At 41.7% G+C, this 12,988-nt stretch overlaps 1 protein-coding gene across 2 annotated transcripts in view; it reads right to left on the bottom strand.

Moving 5' to 3' along the window:
- zgc:123010 (uncharacterized protein LOC641500 homolog) overlaps positions 1-12,988 on the bottom strand; it is a 43,996-nt gene that overhangs the window by 20,122 nt on the left and 10,886 nt on the right. The window contains exons 2-6 of one of the 2 annotated variants that reach the window (XM_046354202.1): positions 7,026-7,099; positions 4,538-4,615; positions 4,322-4,378; positions 3,976-4,167; positions 3,542-3,667 (exon numbers count right to left, since the gene is read on the bottom strand). In XM_046354202.1, coding sequence (XP_046210158.1) covers positions 3,542-3,667; positions 3,976-4,167; positions 4,322-4,378; positions 4,538-4,615; positions 7,026-7,099 — 527 coding nt within the window. Of the gene's footprint in view, positions 1-3,541; positions 3,668-3,975; positions 4,168-4,321; positions 4,379-4,537; positions 4,622-7,025; positions 7,100-12,988 lie in introns of both variants that reach the window. The other variant, XM_046354201.1, reaches the window with a different exon arrangement.

The raw sequence follows: 12,988 nt of genomic DNA, 5'->3' as shown, positions 1-12,988 counted from the left end.
CTTACGAGCCCCTAACTAACACTACAATAAATAAAAATATGGATAAGAATAAGAGAAAAGTAACAAGTAATAAAGAGCAGCAGTAAAAAATAAAAATATATACAGGGGGGTGCCGGTACAGAGTGAATGTAAGGGGGCATGGAATATTGGTAATCAAACTACGTTTTCGGATTTAAAATAGCCATTACAGAGAACAAATAAAATGCTTTTGTTTGAGAAGAGCGATCAACAACAAAAAAACATTTTCTGCCATGACAGTATTGACACATTCACATCTGAAGGTAAAATTATGACTTACATTCTGATATCTTGCTCTTATGTCTCTTCCTGAGGGTACCAGTGATCAAATGAAGTTCCATTTTCTTTGATAAAATCGATTTTTATAGCCTAAAACGTAACATTTTGTAAACCGTTTGAGTCGTGAATTCCAACTATCAACTTTTTACGGAGCATTCGACGTAATTACACACACTAAACAATCATTTATCTAGTCAGTTGGTTTCAGTGCAAACCTCTGGATGTTTGAAACACAGCCAAAAAGGATTGTTTTTTTTGAGGGGAGTATTGACCGAAGTGAACTGATTTGAAGACAACGAGCAATGACTTCATTGCGCACCAATAATATCAGCGAAGCTTCGTTGATTGACTGCATTTCTGCCCAATGATCTTCTTGAAATCTAGCTGGGTAGACAGCCCATGAGCTGAGGTAAACGCCAGTATGTGATGGTTATGGGTTGGACCACCATCCATCCCTTATTTGTAAACGCACGCGTATCGAACTTCATTCCTTGCCTTGACCATCAGAGTTGTTGCAGTCACACTTGTTACGCACAGCAGTGTTTTGGAAAGTAGTATTTTGGAAAAGTGTTTTTTCAACGATTTCATTGAAGACACCATGGCGAATAAATCATGAAAAGCAAAGTCCAAATCTAAGTATACAGATTTGCACCAGATTATAGAAGAGATTGATAGGGAAAGTGAGACAGATTTATTATTTGAGGAATCTTTGAATGTTATGATTCAAACATTGAGGAGCTGTTTCTGCAAGGACAGGACGTACTTCTGGACGGGTAGGTGCTAATGCCATTTTATGAAATATAAATTATTTATTTATTTTTGTGCAAAAATATATAATATATATATATATATTGCAATTTGTGATGAAATGTGTAAAGTACACATTGGCTAAAGTGTGTGTGTGTATTGTTTGTGTGTGTGTGTATATACATATATATATTCCATGTCAGATATATATATATTTTCCATTTTCAAATGGAATGGAGTAGAACAGCAATCACACACATGGCCACTGCGCCTGCTACTCCTCCCCATTTCCATATGAAATAGCCATTGGGTGCAGTTGGGGGAAGGGCAGGCCCACAACAATGGCCAGAGTTGAATGGAACAGCACTTCACCTTAGTGACAGTTCCCTCTGCTCTATACAATACATGTTTATTTTATGTGATGATAAAAGGCTCATACAAGACAAATACTTTTTTTAAATGTTTTCTTTCACAGTGATAGTGACTCCGACTGGGAGCCCCCGGTGCCAAGCTGCCCGCTCTACCTCTGCCCCCTCTACTCCTGCCTCCAGTGGTGTTCATATGCCACAGTTTATTACTGCAGGCATGACTGTGCCTCAGGGCCAAAAGGGCACAGCATGGAGGCATCGTTGTCTTCTGTGTCGCATGAAATCCCCCATCACCTGCACCACTTGTTCAGTTTGCCTCTGCTTTACATCAGAAAGAGACTGCTATGGGACATGGCACAGGCAGCAAAATATTGTGTAGAGGACTTCCAAACATTGTAATTTTTCTAATATTAAAAAAAATATTTAAAAAGTGTGTTAGAATTGCTTTTTGATATGTTGTATATACGTATTTGCACTTTTGTATATAGTTATAGATCATTTCACCAATTCGGCCACTTGGGTACATTTGGGCAACTTGTGTGGGTGTCTTCATGCTAAATGTCATGTAGCTCACCCATTACTAAGTTATCAGTCTGAAACTTTGCACACCTACAGTTGCACTCGTGTTATCCATCAAAATGATCTCCAGCATCCTATTCTAGTACATGTAAAAGATGCTACAACAATAAAAAACAGAAAACGTATGCTCTTTCTTTCCTTCCACCAGATCTACTGTTATATTCTCATACATTCAATTAACATTTCCACAAACTTCAGAATGTTTCCAGTCAAATGATACCAAGAATATGCATATCCTTGCCTCTGGGGCTGAGCTACAGACAGTTAGATTAGGGTATGTCTTCAGGCGGAAATTGAGAACAAGGGATGCAGCCATAACAGGTTAAAGATCTGCCTCACCATAGGCTGCGGAGAGCGTGATCACAGTCATCCGGAAGAGCTGGTGCTCTCATATGCATGTTTAAGTGTTATTTGCCTCGAAGCGAGCATAGAAGTATTTTAGCTTGTCTGGTAGGCTCGTGTCACTGGGCAGCTCTCGACTGTGCTTCCAATTGTAGTCTGGAATGGTTTGCAAATCCTGCCAGATCCGACGAGCGTCGGAGCCAGTGTAGTACGATTCGTTCTTAGTCCTGTATTGACACTTCCTGTTTGATGGTTCAACAGGAAGGCATAGCGGAATTCTTATACGCTTCCGGGTTAGAGTCCCGCTCCCGGGTTAGAGTCCCGCTCCCGGGTTAGAGTCCCGCTCCTTTAAAGTGGCAGCTATAGTATGGTCACTGTGGGAACGATCGATGCACTAATTGATGAAGCCAATGACAAAAATACATAGTCCGCTGCCCCTCGTCTTACCAGATGCAGCTGTTCTAAACTGCCGGTACAGTGTATAACCAGCCAGCTGTATGTTCAGCCACGACTCCATGCGACTCCATGGAGCAAAAGATAGAGTTTTATATGTCCCGTTAGTAGTTTAATCTTCCGCGTAGGTCATAGATTTTATTCTCCAGACTGCACATTTGCTAGCAGAATGGAAGGAAGTGGGGGTTAATTCGATCTCCTATGAATTCGCTGAAGGCAGCCCGCCCCTCTGGCCCCCTTTTCTCTGCCTCCTCTCCATGCAAATCACAGGGATCTGGGCCTGTTCCCGAGAAAGCAGTATATCATTCGCGTCGGGCTCGTTAAAGAAAAAAAAAGGATTCTGCCTGTCCATGGTGAGTAATCGCAGTCCTGATGTCTAGAAGTTATTTTCGGTCAAAAGAGACGGTAGCGGCAACATTACGTACAAAATAAGTAAACTAAGTTACAACTAAGTTACAAACAATGCAAATAAACACGTAAAACGTCAGCCTTCTTCTCCGGCGCCATTGCACTATCAACACATCTACCACAGAAAGTAACTAGCCAGTCATCCTTAGCCAACAACACTCCTACCATAGCAACTTAAAGCTACCAAAGTAGCTAGAGATCCTTGGCCCCAACACCTCAGACTGACAGCTATTGACAAACCATCCACCACAGCAAATCTCTAGTTAGCTAGCTATAGTGGCTATCACCACTCTTACAGTAGCAACTAGTCAGCAATGTAGATATCTCAGAACTCAGGGTCCACTTACCTCTCTGGTTCTGCTCTCATTCTCCTTATTCTCTTTGGACTTGGCGCCAGGTTTGGTCATAACTTTTGGCCGGATGTGGCTAGCAGCGTTAGCAAAGAACGCACTGCTCACATCCCACTCCAGTTCCTACAGCAGAGAGGGAGAAGGAGAGAGAATGGTTTACTAAGGTGCCCCATCAGCTTGTATATGAAGACTCCTCAAATACACACAGCTCCCCTAAAAACTAGCCTGGGGAAGACGGATCATAATAATGGAAGGAATGGAGTAATTGGAATGGTATCAAACACATGGAATCCATGTGTTCGATACCATTCCATTCAAGCCATTACTATGATCCCATCCTCCCCAAATTAAGGTGCCACAACTCAAATAGATCTAGGACCAGGAACCTACGCCATTGCTTTGCCCAAATGAACGAGTCAATCTGTCCCTACCTCTTCAGATGTTCGTGCAGCGGTATTCTGGGGTCCTTTAGTTCCTGAGGGGGCTGGCGATGGGGAAGAGGGTTCCTTAGAGCAGGCGATGGCGGTTTTATCTTCTTTCTCTATCTCCACTTCTACCTCCACCTCAGACTCACTCTCATCTTTATCCTCTTCCTCCTCAGATCTACCATCATCCTCCACATCCTGGAAAACAGAGATCATATCATAAATGAGCTGAAATACAAACTGTCCATTCCTTTTTATACAGACATATTTTCTGATCATTGTAAATGAGGCTGTTAAGCATCGCATAATTTAGATTAATTTAGAATACATGTAATATTGGTTTGTCGTTAACCTGATCAGTGCCCTCAGGCTTCTTCACCTGCTCCAGCTTCTTGCGTTCCCGTCGACGCTGAGAGGAACATAGTAACAGCATCAGGATACACAGATTGGGTGCTAAATATGTGGTTCACTATGGACAGAGCAGGTCCCAAACACTATGGCTCAGGAAGATTTGGTGTGTGTGTATATGTACAGTATGTATGAATTAATGTGAGAGAGTGTTGCTCACCTTCTTCTTGGCTCTGCGTCGCGCCGCTCTGTGTTTGGCCTTCTCCTCCTCGCTCAGACAGTCCTCTCCACTGATGTCCTGTTCCTAACACACACATTCATTATTAAGTGCATTGATAATGTTGTACCCACAGTGATCGTCAGTACATTTCCCAACCAGAAGCAATGGATTAAAGGCAACATCCTAATGGTTATAAGAAATCCCGCTACGCCTTCCGACGAACCAACAAACAGGCCAAGCATCAATACAGGAAAAAAAATACAATCCTAATACGCCAGCTCTGACACTCGTCGGATGTGGCAGGGCTTGCAATCTTTTACGGATTACAGAGGGGAAACCAGCCGCAAGCTACCAGACGAACTAAATACCTCCCGTTTGCTTCCAAGCTAGAATCACTGAGCCATGCAGTAGAGCACCAGCTATTCCGGATGACTGAACACGTACTCCGTAGCTGATGGGAGTAACATTTACAAGGACGCAAAGCCAGAATTACCAGGATGCATACTCTGAGCATGAGTTGACCAGCTGGGAAGGGTCTTCACTGACATTCAATATCTACTTGACAGAGTCTAATACCTGCATGTTTCAAGCAGACCACCATAGTCAATGTGCCCAAGAACAACAAAGTAACCCGTCTAAATGAATTTAAACCCGTAGCACTCACATCTGTAACCATGAAATTACTCATATCAAAACAATCATACCAGACACCTTGAACCTACTCCAACTCGCATACCGCCCCAACAGATCCAAAAATTACAATCTCTATTGCACTTTTCCATCTGGAAAAAAAAGGACTGATTCCCCCTCAGGAGACTGAAAAGATTTGGCGTGGGTCCTCAGATCCTCAAAAGGTTCTACAGCTGCACCATCGAGAGCATGGTTGCATCACTGCTTGGTATGGCAACTGCTCAGTCTCCAACCGCAAGGCACTACAGAGGGTAGTGCATACGGCCCAGTACACCACTGGGCAAAGCTTCCTGCCATCCAGGACCTCTATACCAGGCGGTGTCAGAGGAAGGAACAAAAAAAATTGTCCGACTCCAGCCACCCTAGTCATAGACTGTTCTCTACAAGTCTACAGCCCGAGCATCCTGTCGAGATGTATCACCGTCTGGTATGGCAACTGCACCACCATCAACCCCAAGGCTTTCCAGAGGGTAGTGCGGTCTGCCCAACGCATCACCGGGGGCAAACTATCTGCCCTCCAGGACACCTACAGCACCCAATGTCACAAGAAGGTCAAAAAGATCATTCAAGTACAACAACCACCCGAGCCACTGCCTGTTTACCCCGCTATCATCCAGAAGGTAAGATCAGTACAGGTGCATCAAAGCTGGGACCGAGACACTGAAAAGTAGCTTCTATCTCAAGGCCATCAGACTTAAACAGCCATCACTAACAGAAGCTGCTGTCAACATAGACTCAAATCTCTGGCTACTTTAATAAATGGACATAAAAGGTATCACTAGTCACCTTAAATAACGCCACTTTAATCATGTTTACATATCCTACATTATTCATCTCATATGTATATACTGCTCTATACCATCTACTGCATCTTGCCAATACCGCACGGCCTCCGCTCATCCATATCTTTATATGTACACATTGTTACCCAGCCCTTTACATTTGTGTGTATAAGGTGGTAGTTGTGAATGTTAGATATTACTGCATTGTTGGAACTAGAAGCACAAGTATTTCGCTACACTCACATTAACATCTGCTAACAATGTGTATGTGACCAATCAAATTTCATTTGAGGTCCAAAAGGCTTCTCACCCCCCAAGACTGCTGAACAGCTAATCAAATGGCCGACCAGACTATTTGCATTGCCCCCCCCCCCCTTACGCTGCTGCTATCCTCTGTTAATTATCTATGCAGTCACTTTAACGCTACCGACATGTACATATTACCTCGACTAACCGGTGCCCCCACACATTGACTCTGTACCATGACCCCGGTATAGCCTCGCTTTGTTATTTTACTGCTGCGCTTTAATTATTTGTTACTTTTATTTCTTATTATTTACTTAGAACATTTTTTTCTTAACTGCGTGTTGTTGGTAAGGGCTTGTAAGTAAGAATTTTACTCTAAGGTCTACACCTGTTGTATTCAGTGCATGTGACGAATACAATTTGATTTGACTTAGTTGACTGGGGCAACACTAGCAGGGAAGAAATTTGACGAACAGACTTGTTGGAAAGGTGGCATCCTATGATGTTGCCACATTGAAAGGCACGGAGCTCTTCAGAAAGCCCATTCTACTGCCCTTGTCTACGGAGATTGCATAGTGGTGTGCTCGATTTTATACACCTGTCAGCAACAGTTGTAGCTGAAATAGCCGAATCCACTAATTTGAAGGGTTGTCCACATACTTTTAGCCAAATTTCAAGACCACAATGCACCGACCACTGTCAAACATACAGCCCCTTGTCCTTCGGTGTAACATGTCCTTACCTTGGACAGTGTGACATCATTACCTTACCTGTGTGATGTCGGTGGGCTCAGAGGTCACTGCTCCACATTCCATCTCCTCCTGGTGTTGAACACTGGAGGTTTCTGGGTAAAAAGCACAACCTACATTAAGTAGTACATCAGGGTTCTATTTGTACATTACATGCTCAAAGGTAACCAATTCTCTACACCAGACATCGATTAGGTTAGAAACCAGGCTAACTTCAACATCTGAACTGTGAAAGGTCAGTCAGCTAAAGGTTTGTACGAGGTCACGGCTTCACTGAGGTCTGATTTATGTCAGTCAGTCACACAGAGGTCTTATGACTGAACACTTCCTTATGCAGAAGAACCGTTTTTGTTTTTACTGTCAAAGCGTGCCTTAAGCAAACCAGAGTCAATCTTTTATATTTTTACATTTCAAACAAGCTCTGAATTCTGATGGAGAACAATAGACGACCAAAACGAGGGCATTCAAAAGAAGTGAAATGGCAGTCAAGAGATATGTGTATTCTATATGACTGGTTTAGAAACATGTCCTTGATAAGATAACCTTACACAGGGATACACTTTGCAGGGCTTGCAGTTAGCTTTTCAGTGATAGCCTGGCTGTGACACCACGCCCCATGTTGATCTCAGTGGACTAATGAGCCGTGTGTGAAAACGACTGATATGGACTTTTTTAGGGCCGATGACGATTTTTGGGGGTCAAGAAGGCTGATGGTCGATATTTTAGGCAGATATTCAATATTAACTTAGAAAATGTTGATGACAAAATTTGCCAGAGACAGACAATTATTTTTTATTTTTTAAATCAAACAAATTTGACTTTGTTTTTAACCAACCTAATGGTAATAATTTTATTTGAACAATAAATCTCTTGATAAATTGGGTAAATTAAGATGGCATACTAACAACACAGGTGAATGTATATTCAGTAGGAGAGTGTGCACGCATTGCGTTATTGAGCTTCTTTTGGCTAATCTGGTGCTACAGATGACAATCGGTTTGCCTTTCATTTGGGACATATTAACATCATTTAGGGACTGCTGTTAGTTTGAAAATATTAAATCTATTCAATGCAAATGATTCAACGTAACATCACAATGTGGTCACGGATGCTTATGAAACAAGTAACAATGTTTTAAGCTGTCAGGACACCTCTAAAAAAAAAACAGCTGCCAGGACAATTTATTATTATTATTTTTTATACGATTCAATTGTCTAGTTCAGCTATTTGTCAAGAAATGGGCGGGTTGTAACTTTATCCTACTGTTATGATTGGATAGAGCGAGGCTGTAATACCGCTCCCTTTCACATATCTCTTCATCAATCATATCACTTGCTGGCTGCAGTTTACTGCTACTATGAAAACTAGCTCAATGGCGATGACATTTGCTACCAAGCCATAAATGTGCACAATATTTAATATTTGTCTGAATGACTCAAATCTGCACATAGTTTGAGAAGTGAGAAGGCACAGGCACTGATCTTTAAGCTTTCTTGGTCCATATACATGCAGGAAGATTCTTAGATAGCTAAACCTATTGCCAACCTTTATGTTAGGCATTTTAAACACACTTAATTCTTTCCTATTATGACAATCTAATCCGACTATAAACTGTCAATTTACAGATACGATTGTAGCGTGTTAGATGAGCACACCAGTAAATATGTTACACCAAAAATATTTAGAAACTCTGGTTACACAAGTCAGATGGCTCATTGCCAAAAATGTTGCATTTTCAAAATGATAATCAGTTAATGCTAGCTATATTTGCAATTATCTCCCATCTGATAATTTAGCACCATATTATCCTAGCCAGCTAGATAGCATACGGTAGTAGCTAATAAAGCTAGCTAGTTAATACCACAGATGAAAAAGTTAATAATCGTAATCTTTGCTAACAGGGCACATAGCCATCTGCTTATTGCATGCATGTCGGGAACGTCGACACAAGCCTCATTATTAGTGACTTAAACTCAAACTTGCAACAGAAGTAATTTCATCCGTTTCTCTACACTGCACCTTTCTGTTGGAGAATGAGCTAGCTTGCTGCTGCTAATTTTCCCAGCTAAACATTCCTCTGCATTGTGCAGTGCTCTTGGTTCAGGCGGTGAGTAGCAGCTGCCATAGCATCAGTTTTGCTATGTAGAGTGACTATCGGCAAAGTCGACCGATAGCAGATAAGACTAGAAAAAGGGCCAATGTCGGCCCACTATTGGTCGTTCTCTAGTGAAAACAGCATATCTGAGGAGCTTTCAGAGACACTCCTCCGCTCCCACTAGTCAGCATAGCAGAGAAGGGGAAAAAAGGATATGTTCAGCAGGCAAATGTTGTGAAATGTTTTGTATAGAATTGCAATGAATAGCGCTGACAATCCCTTATTCTAAAGGTCAAATAAGCATGTTTGTGGGCCTCACGAATGGCGCAGTGGAAAACTCTCTGTGTTCTGTTAGACAGGTAACTCTTTTGTAACTGGTCAAAAAATGTTTTCCAAAAGTTAACTACTAAGGGTTGGTAACAGGCTGATCGGTTGGCTATTTGAACCAGTAAAGGGGCCTTTATTATTCTTAAGTAGCGGAATGAGTTTCGCTTCCCTCCAGGCCTGAGGGTACACTTTCTAGTAGGTTTAAACTGAAAATGGCAAATATCATCTGCTATTATCCTCAGTAATTTTCCATTTAAGTTGTTAGACCCTGTGGCTTGTCATTGTTAAGACAATTTTTTCACCTCTTCCACAGTCCTTTTACGGAATTCAAAATTACAATGCTCGTCTTTCATTATTTGGTCAAATATACCTGGATGTGTAGTGTCAGCATTTGTTACTGGCATGTCATGCCAAAATAAATCATTAAAATAGTTGGTAATATCAGTCGGTTTTGTGATGAATGAGACATCTGGAGTCCTTCTGTAGCTCAGTTGGTAGAGCATGGCGCTTGTAACGCCAGGGTAGTGGGTTCGATCCCCGGGACCACCCATACGTAGAATGTATGCACACATGACTGTAAGTCGCTTTGGATAAAAGCGTCTGCTAAATGGCATATTATTATTATTATATCTGATTCAATTAAATCAGTTTAGTTTTTATTTTATTTTTTATTTCACCTTTATTTAACCAGGTAGGCTAGTTGAGAACAAGTTCTCATTTGCAACTGCGACCTGGCCAAGATAAAGCATAGCAGTGTGAACAGACAACACAGAGTTACACATGGAATAAACAATTAACAAGTCAATAACACAGTATAAAAAATGGGCAGTCTATATACAATGTGTGCAAAAGGCATGAGGAGGTAGGCGAATAATACAATTTTGCAGATTAACACTGGAGTGATAAATGATCAGATGGTCATGTACAGGTGGAGATATTGGTGTGCAAAAGAGCAGAAAAATAAATAAATAAAAACAGTATGGGAATGAGGTAGGTGAAAATGGGTGGGCTATTTTCCTATAGACTATGTACAGCTGCAGCGATCGGTTAGCTGCTCGGATAGCTGATGTTTGAAGTTGGTGAGGGAGATAAGTCTCCAACTTCAGTTCTCAATTTGCAATATGTTCGCCAATCGGTTGTACAACCAGACTTGCCATTCCTTTTGCCTCATCCCTCAACCATACAATTTCTCATCAGTCCATGGAGATTTAACCCCTTTTAGAGTAATTTTCTTAAAGGGTACATGCTTATTAGTAACTGGAATAAGCAATTTCATAAGTGTGAAGTGTCCGTTTGCTTCTTATTACACACCACAGACCAACAAATATTATTTACATCAACATAGGATTCACTCCAAAACGTATTGTATGACCTCTTATACACGATATTAGTACCAGCCTTTGAAACTGTGGTTTTCCTTGATACGGCTACTACAGTGTTATCACAACATCCGATCTGGATACTGCGGTCAAGCAAATTTCTGCAGCATTAGTAAATATGTGATCAATACATGTGGATTTGGTTGGGTTCTCAAATGATTGCCTCGCCTGGTTCACCAACTACTTCTCTGATAGAGTTCAGTGTGTCAAATCAGAGGGTCTGTTGTCCGCACCTCTGGCAGTCTCTATGGGGGTGCCACAGGGTTCAATTCTTGGACCAACTCTTCTCTGTACACATCAATGATGTCACTCTTGCTGCTGGTGAGTCTCTGATCCACCTCTACGCAGACGACACCATTCTGTATATTTCTGGCCCTTCTTTGGACACTTAACAAACCTCCAGACGAGCTTCAATGCCATACAACTCTCCTTCCGTGGCCTCCAATTGCTCTTAAATACAAGTAAAACTAAATGCATGCTCTTCAACCGATCGCTGCCCGCCTGTTCAACATCACTACTCTGGACGGCTCTGACTTAGAATACGTGGACAACTACAAATACCTAGGTGTCTGGTTAGACTGTAAACTCTCCTTCCAGACCCACATCAAACATCTCCAATCCAAAGTTAAATCTAGAATTGCCTTCCTATTTCACTCATGCTGCCAAACATACCCTTGTAAAACTGACCATCCTACCAATCCTCAACTTCGGCGATTTCATCTACAAAATAGCCTCCAATACCCTACTCAACAAATTGGATGCAGCGTAGCCTAGTGGTTAGAGCGTTGTACTAGTAACCGGAAGGTTGCGAGTTCAAAACCCCCGAGCTGACAAGGTACAAATCTGTCGTTCTGCCCCTGAACAGGCAGTTAACCCACTGTTCCCAGGCCGTCATTGAAAATAAGAATATGTTCTTAACTGATTTGCCTGGTTAAAAAAAGGTAAAATAAAAATAAATAAAAAATATCACAGTGCCATCCGTTTTGTTACCAAAGCCCCATATACCACCCACCATTGCGACCTGTACGCTCACGTTGGCTGGCCCTTGCTTCATACTCGTCGCCAAACCCACTGGCTCCATGTCATCTACAAAACCCTGCTAGGTAAAGTCACCCCTTATCTCAGCTCGCTGGTCACCATAGCATCACCCACCTGTAGCACTCGCTCCAGCAGGTATATCTCGCTGGTCACCCCCAAAACCAATTATTTCTTTGGCTGCCTCTCCTTCCAGTTCTCTGCTGCCAATGACTGGAACGAACTACAAAAATCTCTGAAACTGGAAACACTTATCTCCCTCACTAGCTTTAAGCACCAGCTGTCAGAGCAGCTCACAGATTACTACACCTGTACATAGCCCACCTATAATTTAGCCCAAACAACTACCTCTTTCCCTACTGTATTTATTTTGCACATTCTTCCACTGCAAATCTGCCATTCCAGTGTTGTACTTGCTACATTGTATTTACTTTGTCACCATCGCCTTTTTTGCCTTTACCTCCCTTATCTCACATCATATATAGACTTGTTTCTACTGCATGTTTGTTTTACTCCATGTGTAACTCCGTCGTTGTGTGTCGAACTGCTTTGCTTCATCTTGGCCAGGTCGCAATTGTAAACGATAACTTGTTCTCAACTTGCCTACCTGGTTAAATAAAGGTGAAATAAATTTTTTTTTAAACAATTTAATTCCTGTGCCGTTTGTAACTACCCGGGTAGGTTGACTGATAACCTGAACCAGGTTGCAGGCAATGGTTACAGTTTGAAGCTTTTTCTTGGGTGGGGAGCTTGATTAAAGCCAGTCAATATTTAAAATTACCCAGAGGATACACCTCTCTGTTGAGATCATACATTTTCAAGCAAGTCACACATTAAATCCTGATACTGACAGTTATCACTTGGTGGTCTATAGCAGCTTCCCACAAGAATGGGATTTAGGTGATGCAGGTGAACCTGTAGTCATATTACTTCAACAGTATTTAACATGACATCCTCTCGAAGCTTTACAGGAGTGGTTCTGAATATAACAGCAACACCTCCATTGGCATTTCTGTAAATGTTATAAGCTTGTATTGCTACCACTGTATCAAAGGCAATATCTGAGTGAGTTTCAGACAGTCAGAATATGAATGCCATCTGTTACTTGCAAATTATTGATTTAATGAACCTTGTTACTTAATCTACAT

This window comes from Oncorhynchus gorbuscha, linkage group LG06, assembly GCF_021184085.1.
Source record: "Oncorhynchus gorbuscha isolate QuinsamMale2020 ecotype Even-year linkage group LG06, OgorEven_v1.0, whole genome shotgun sequence".
Taxonomy (NCBI): Eukaryota; Metazoa; Chordata; class Actinopteri; order Salmoniformes; family Salmonidae; genus Oncorhynchus; species Oncorhynchus gorbuscha.
Note: the sequence above shows the minus strand (reverse complement) of the source record. Positions and strands in the feature narration are given on the sequence as shown.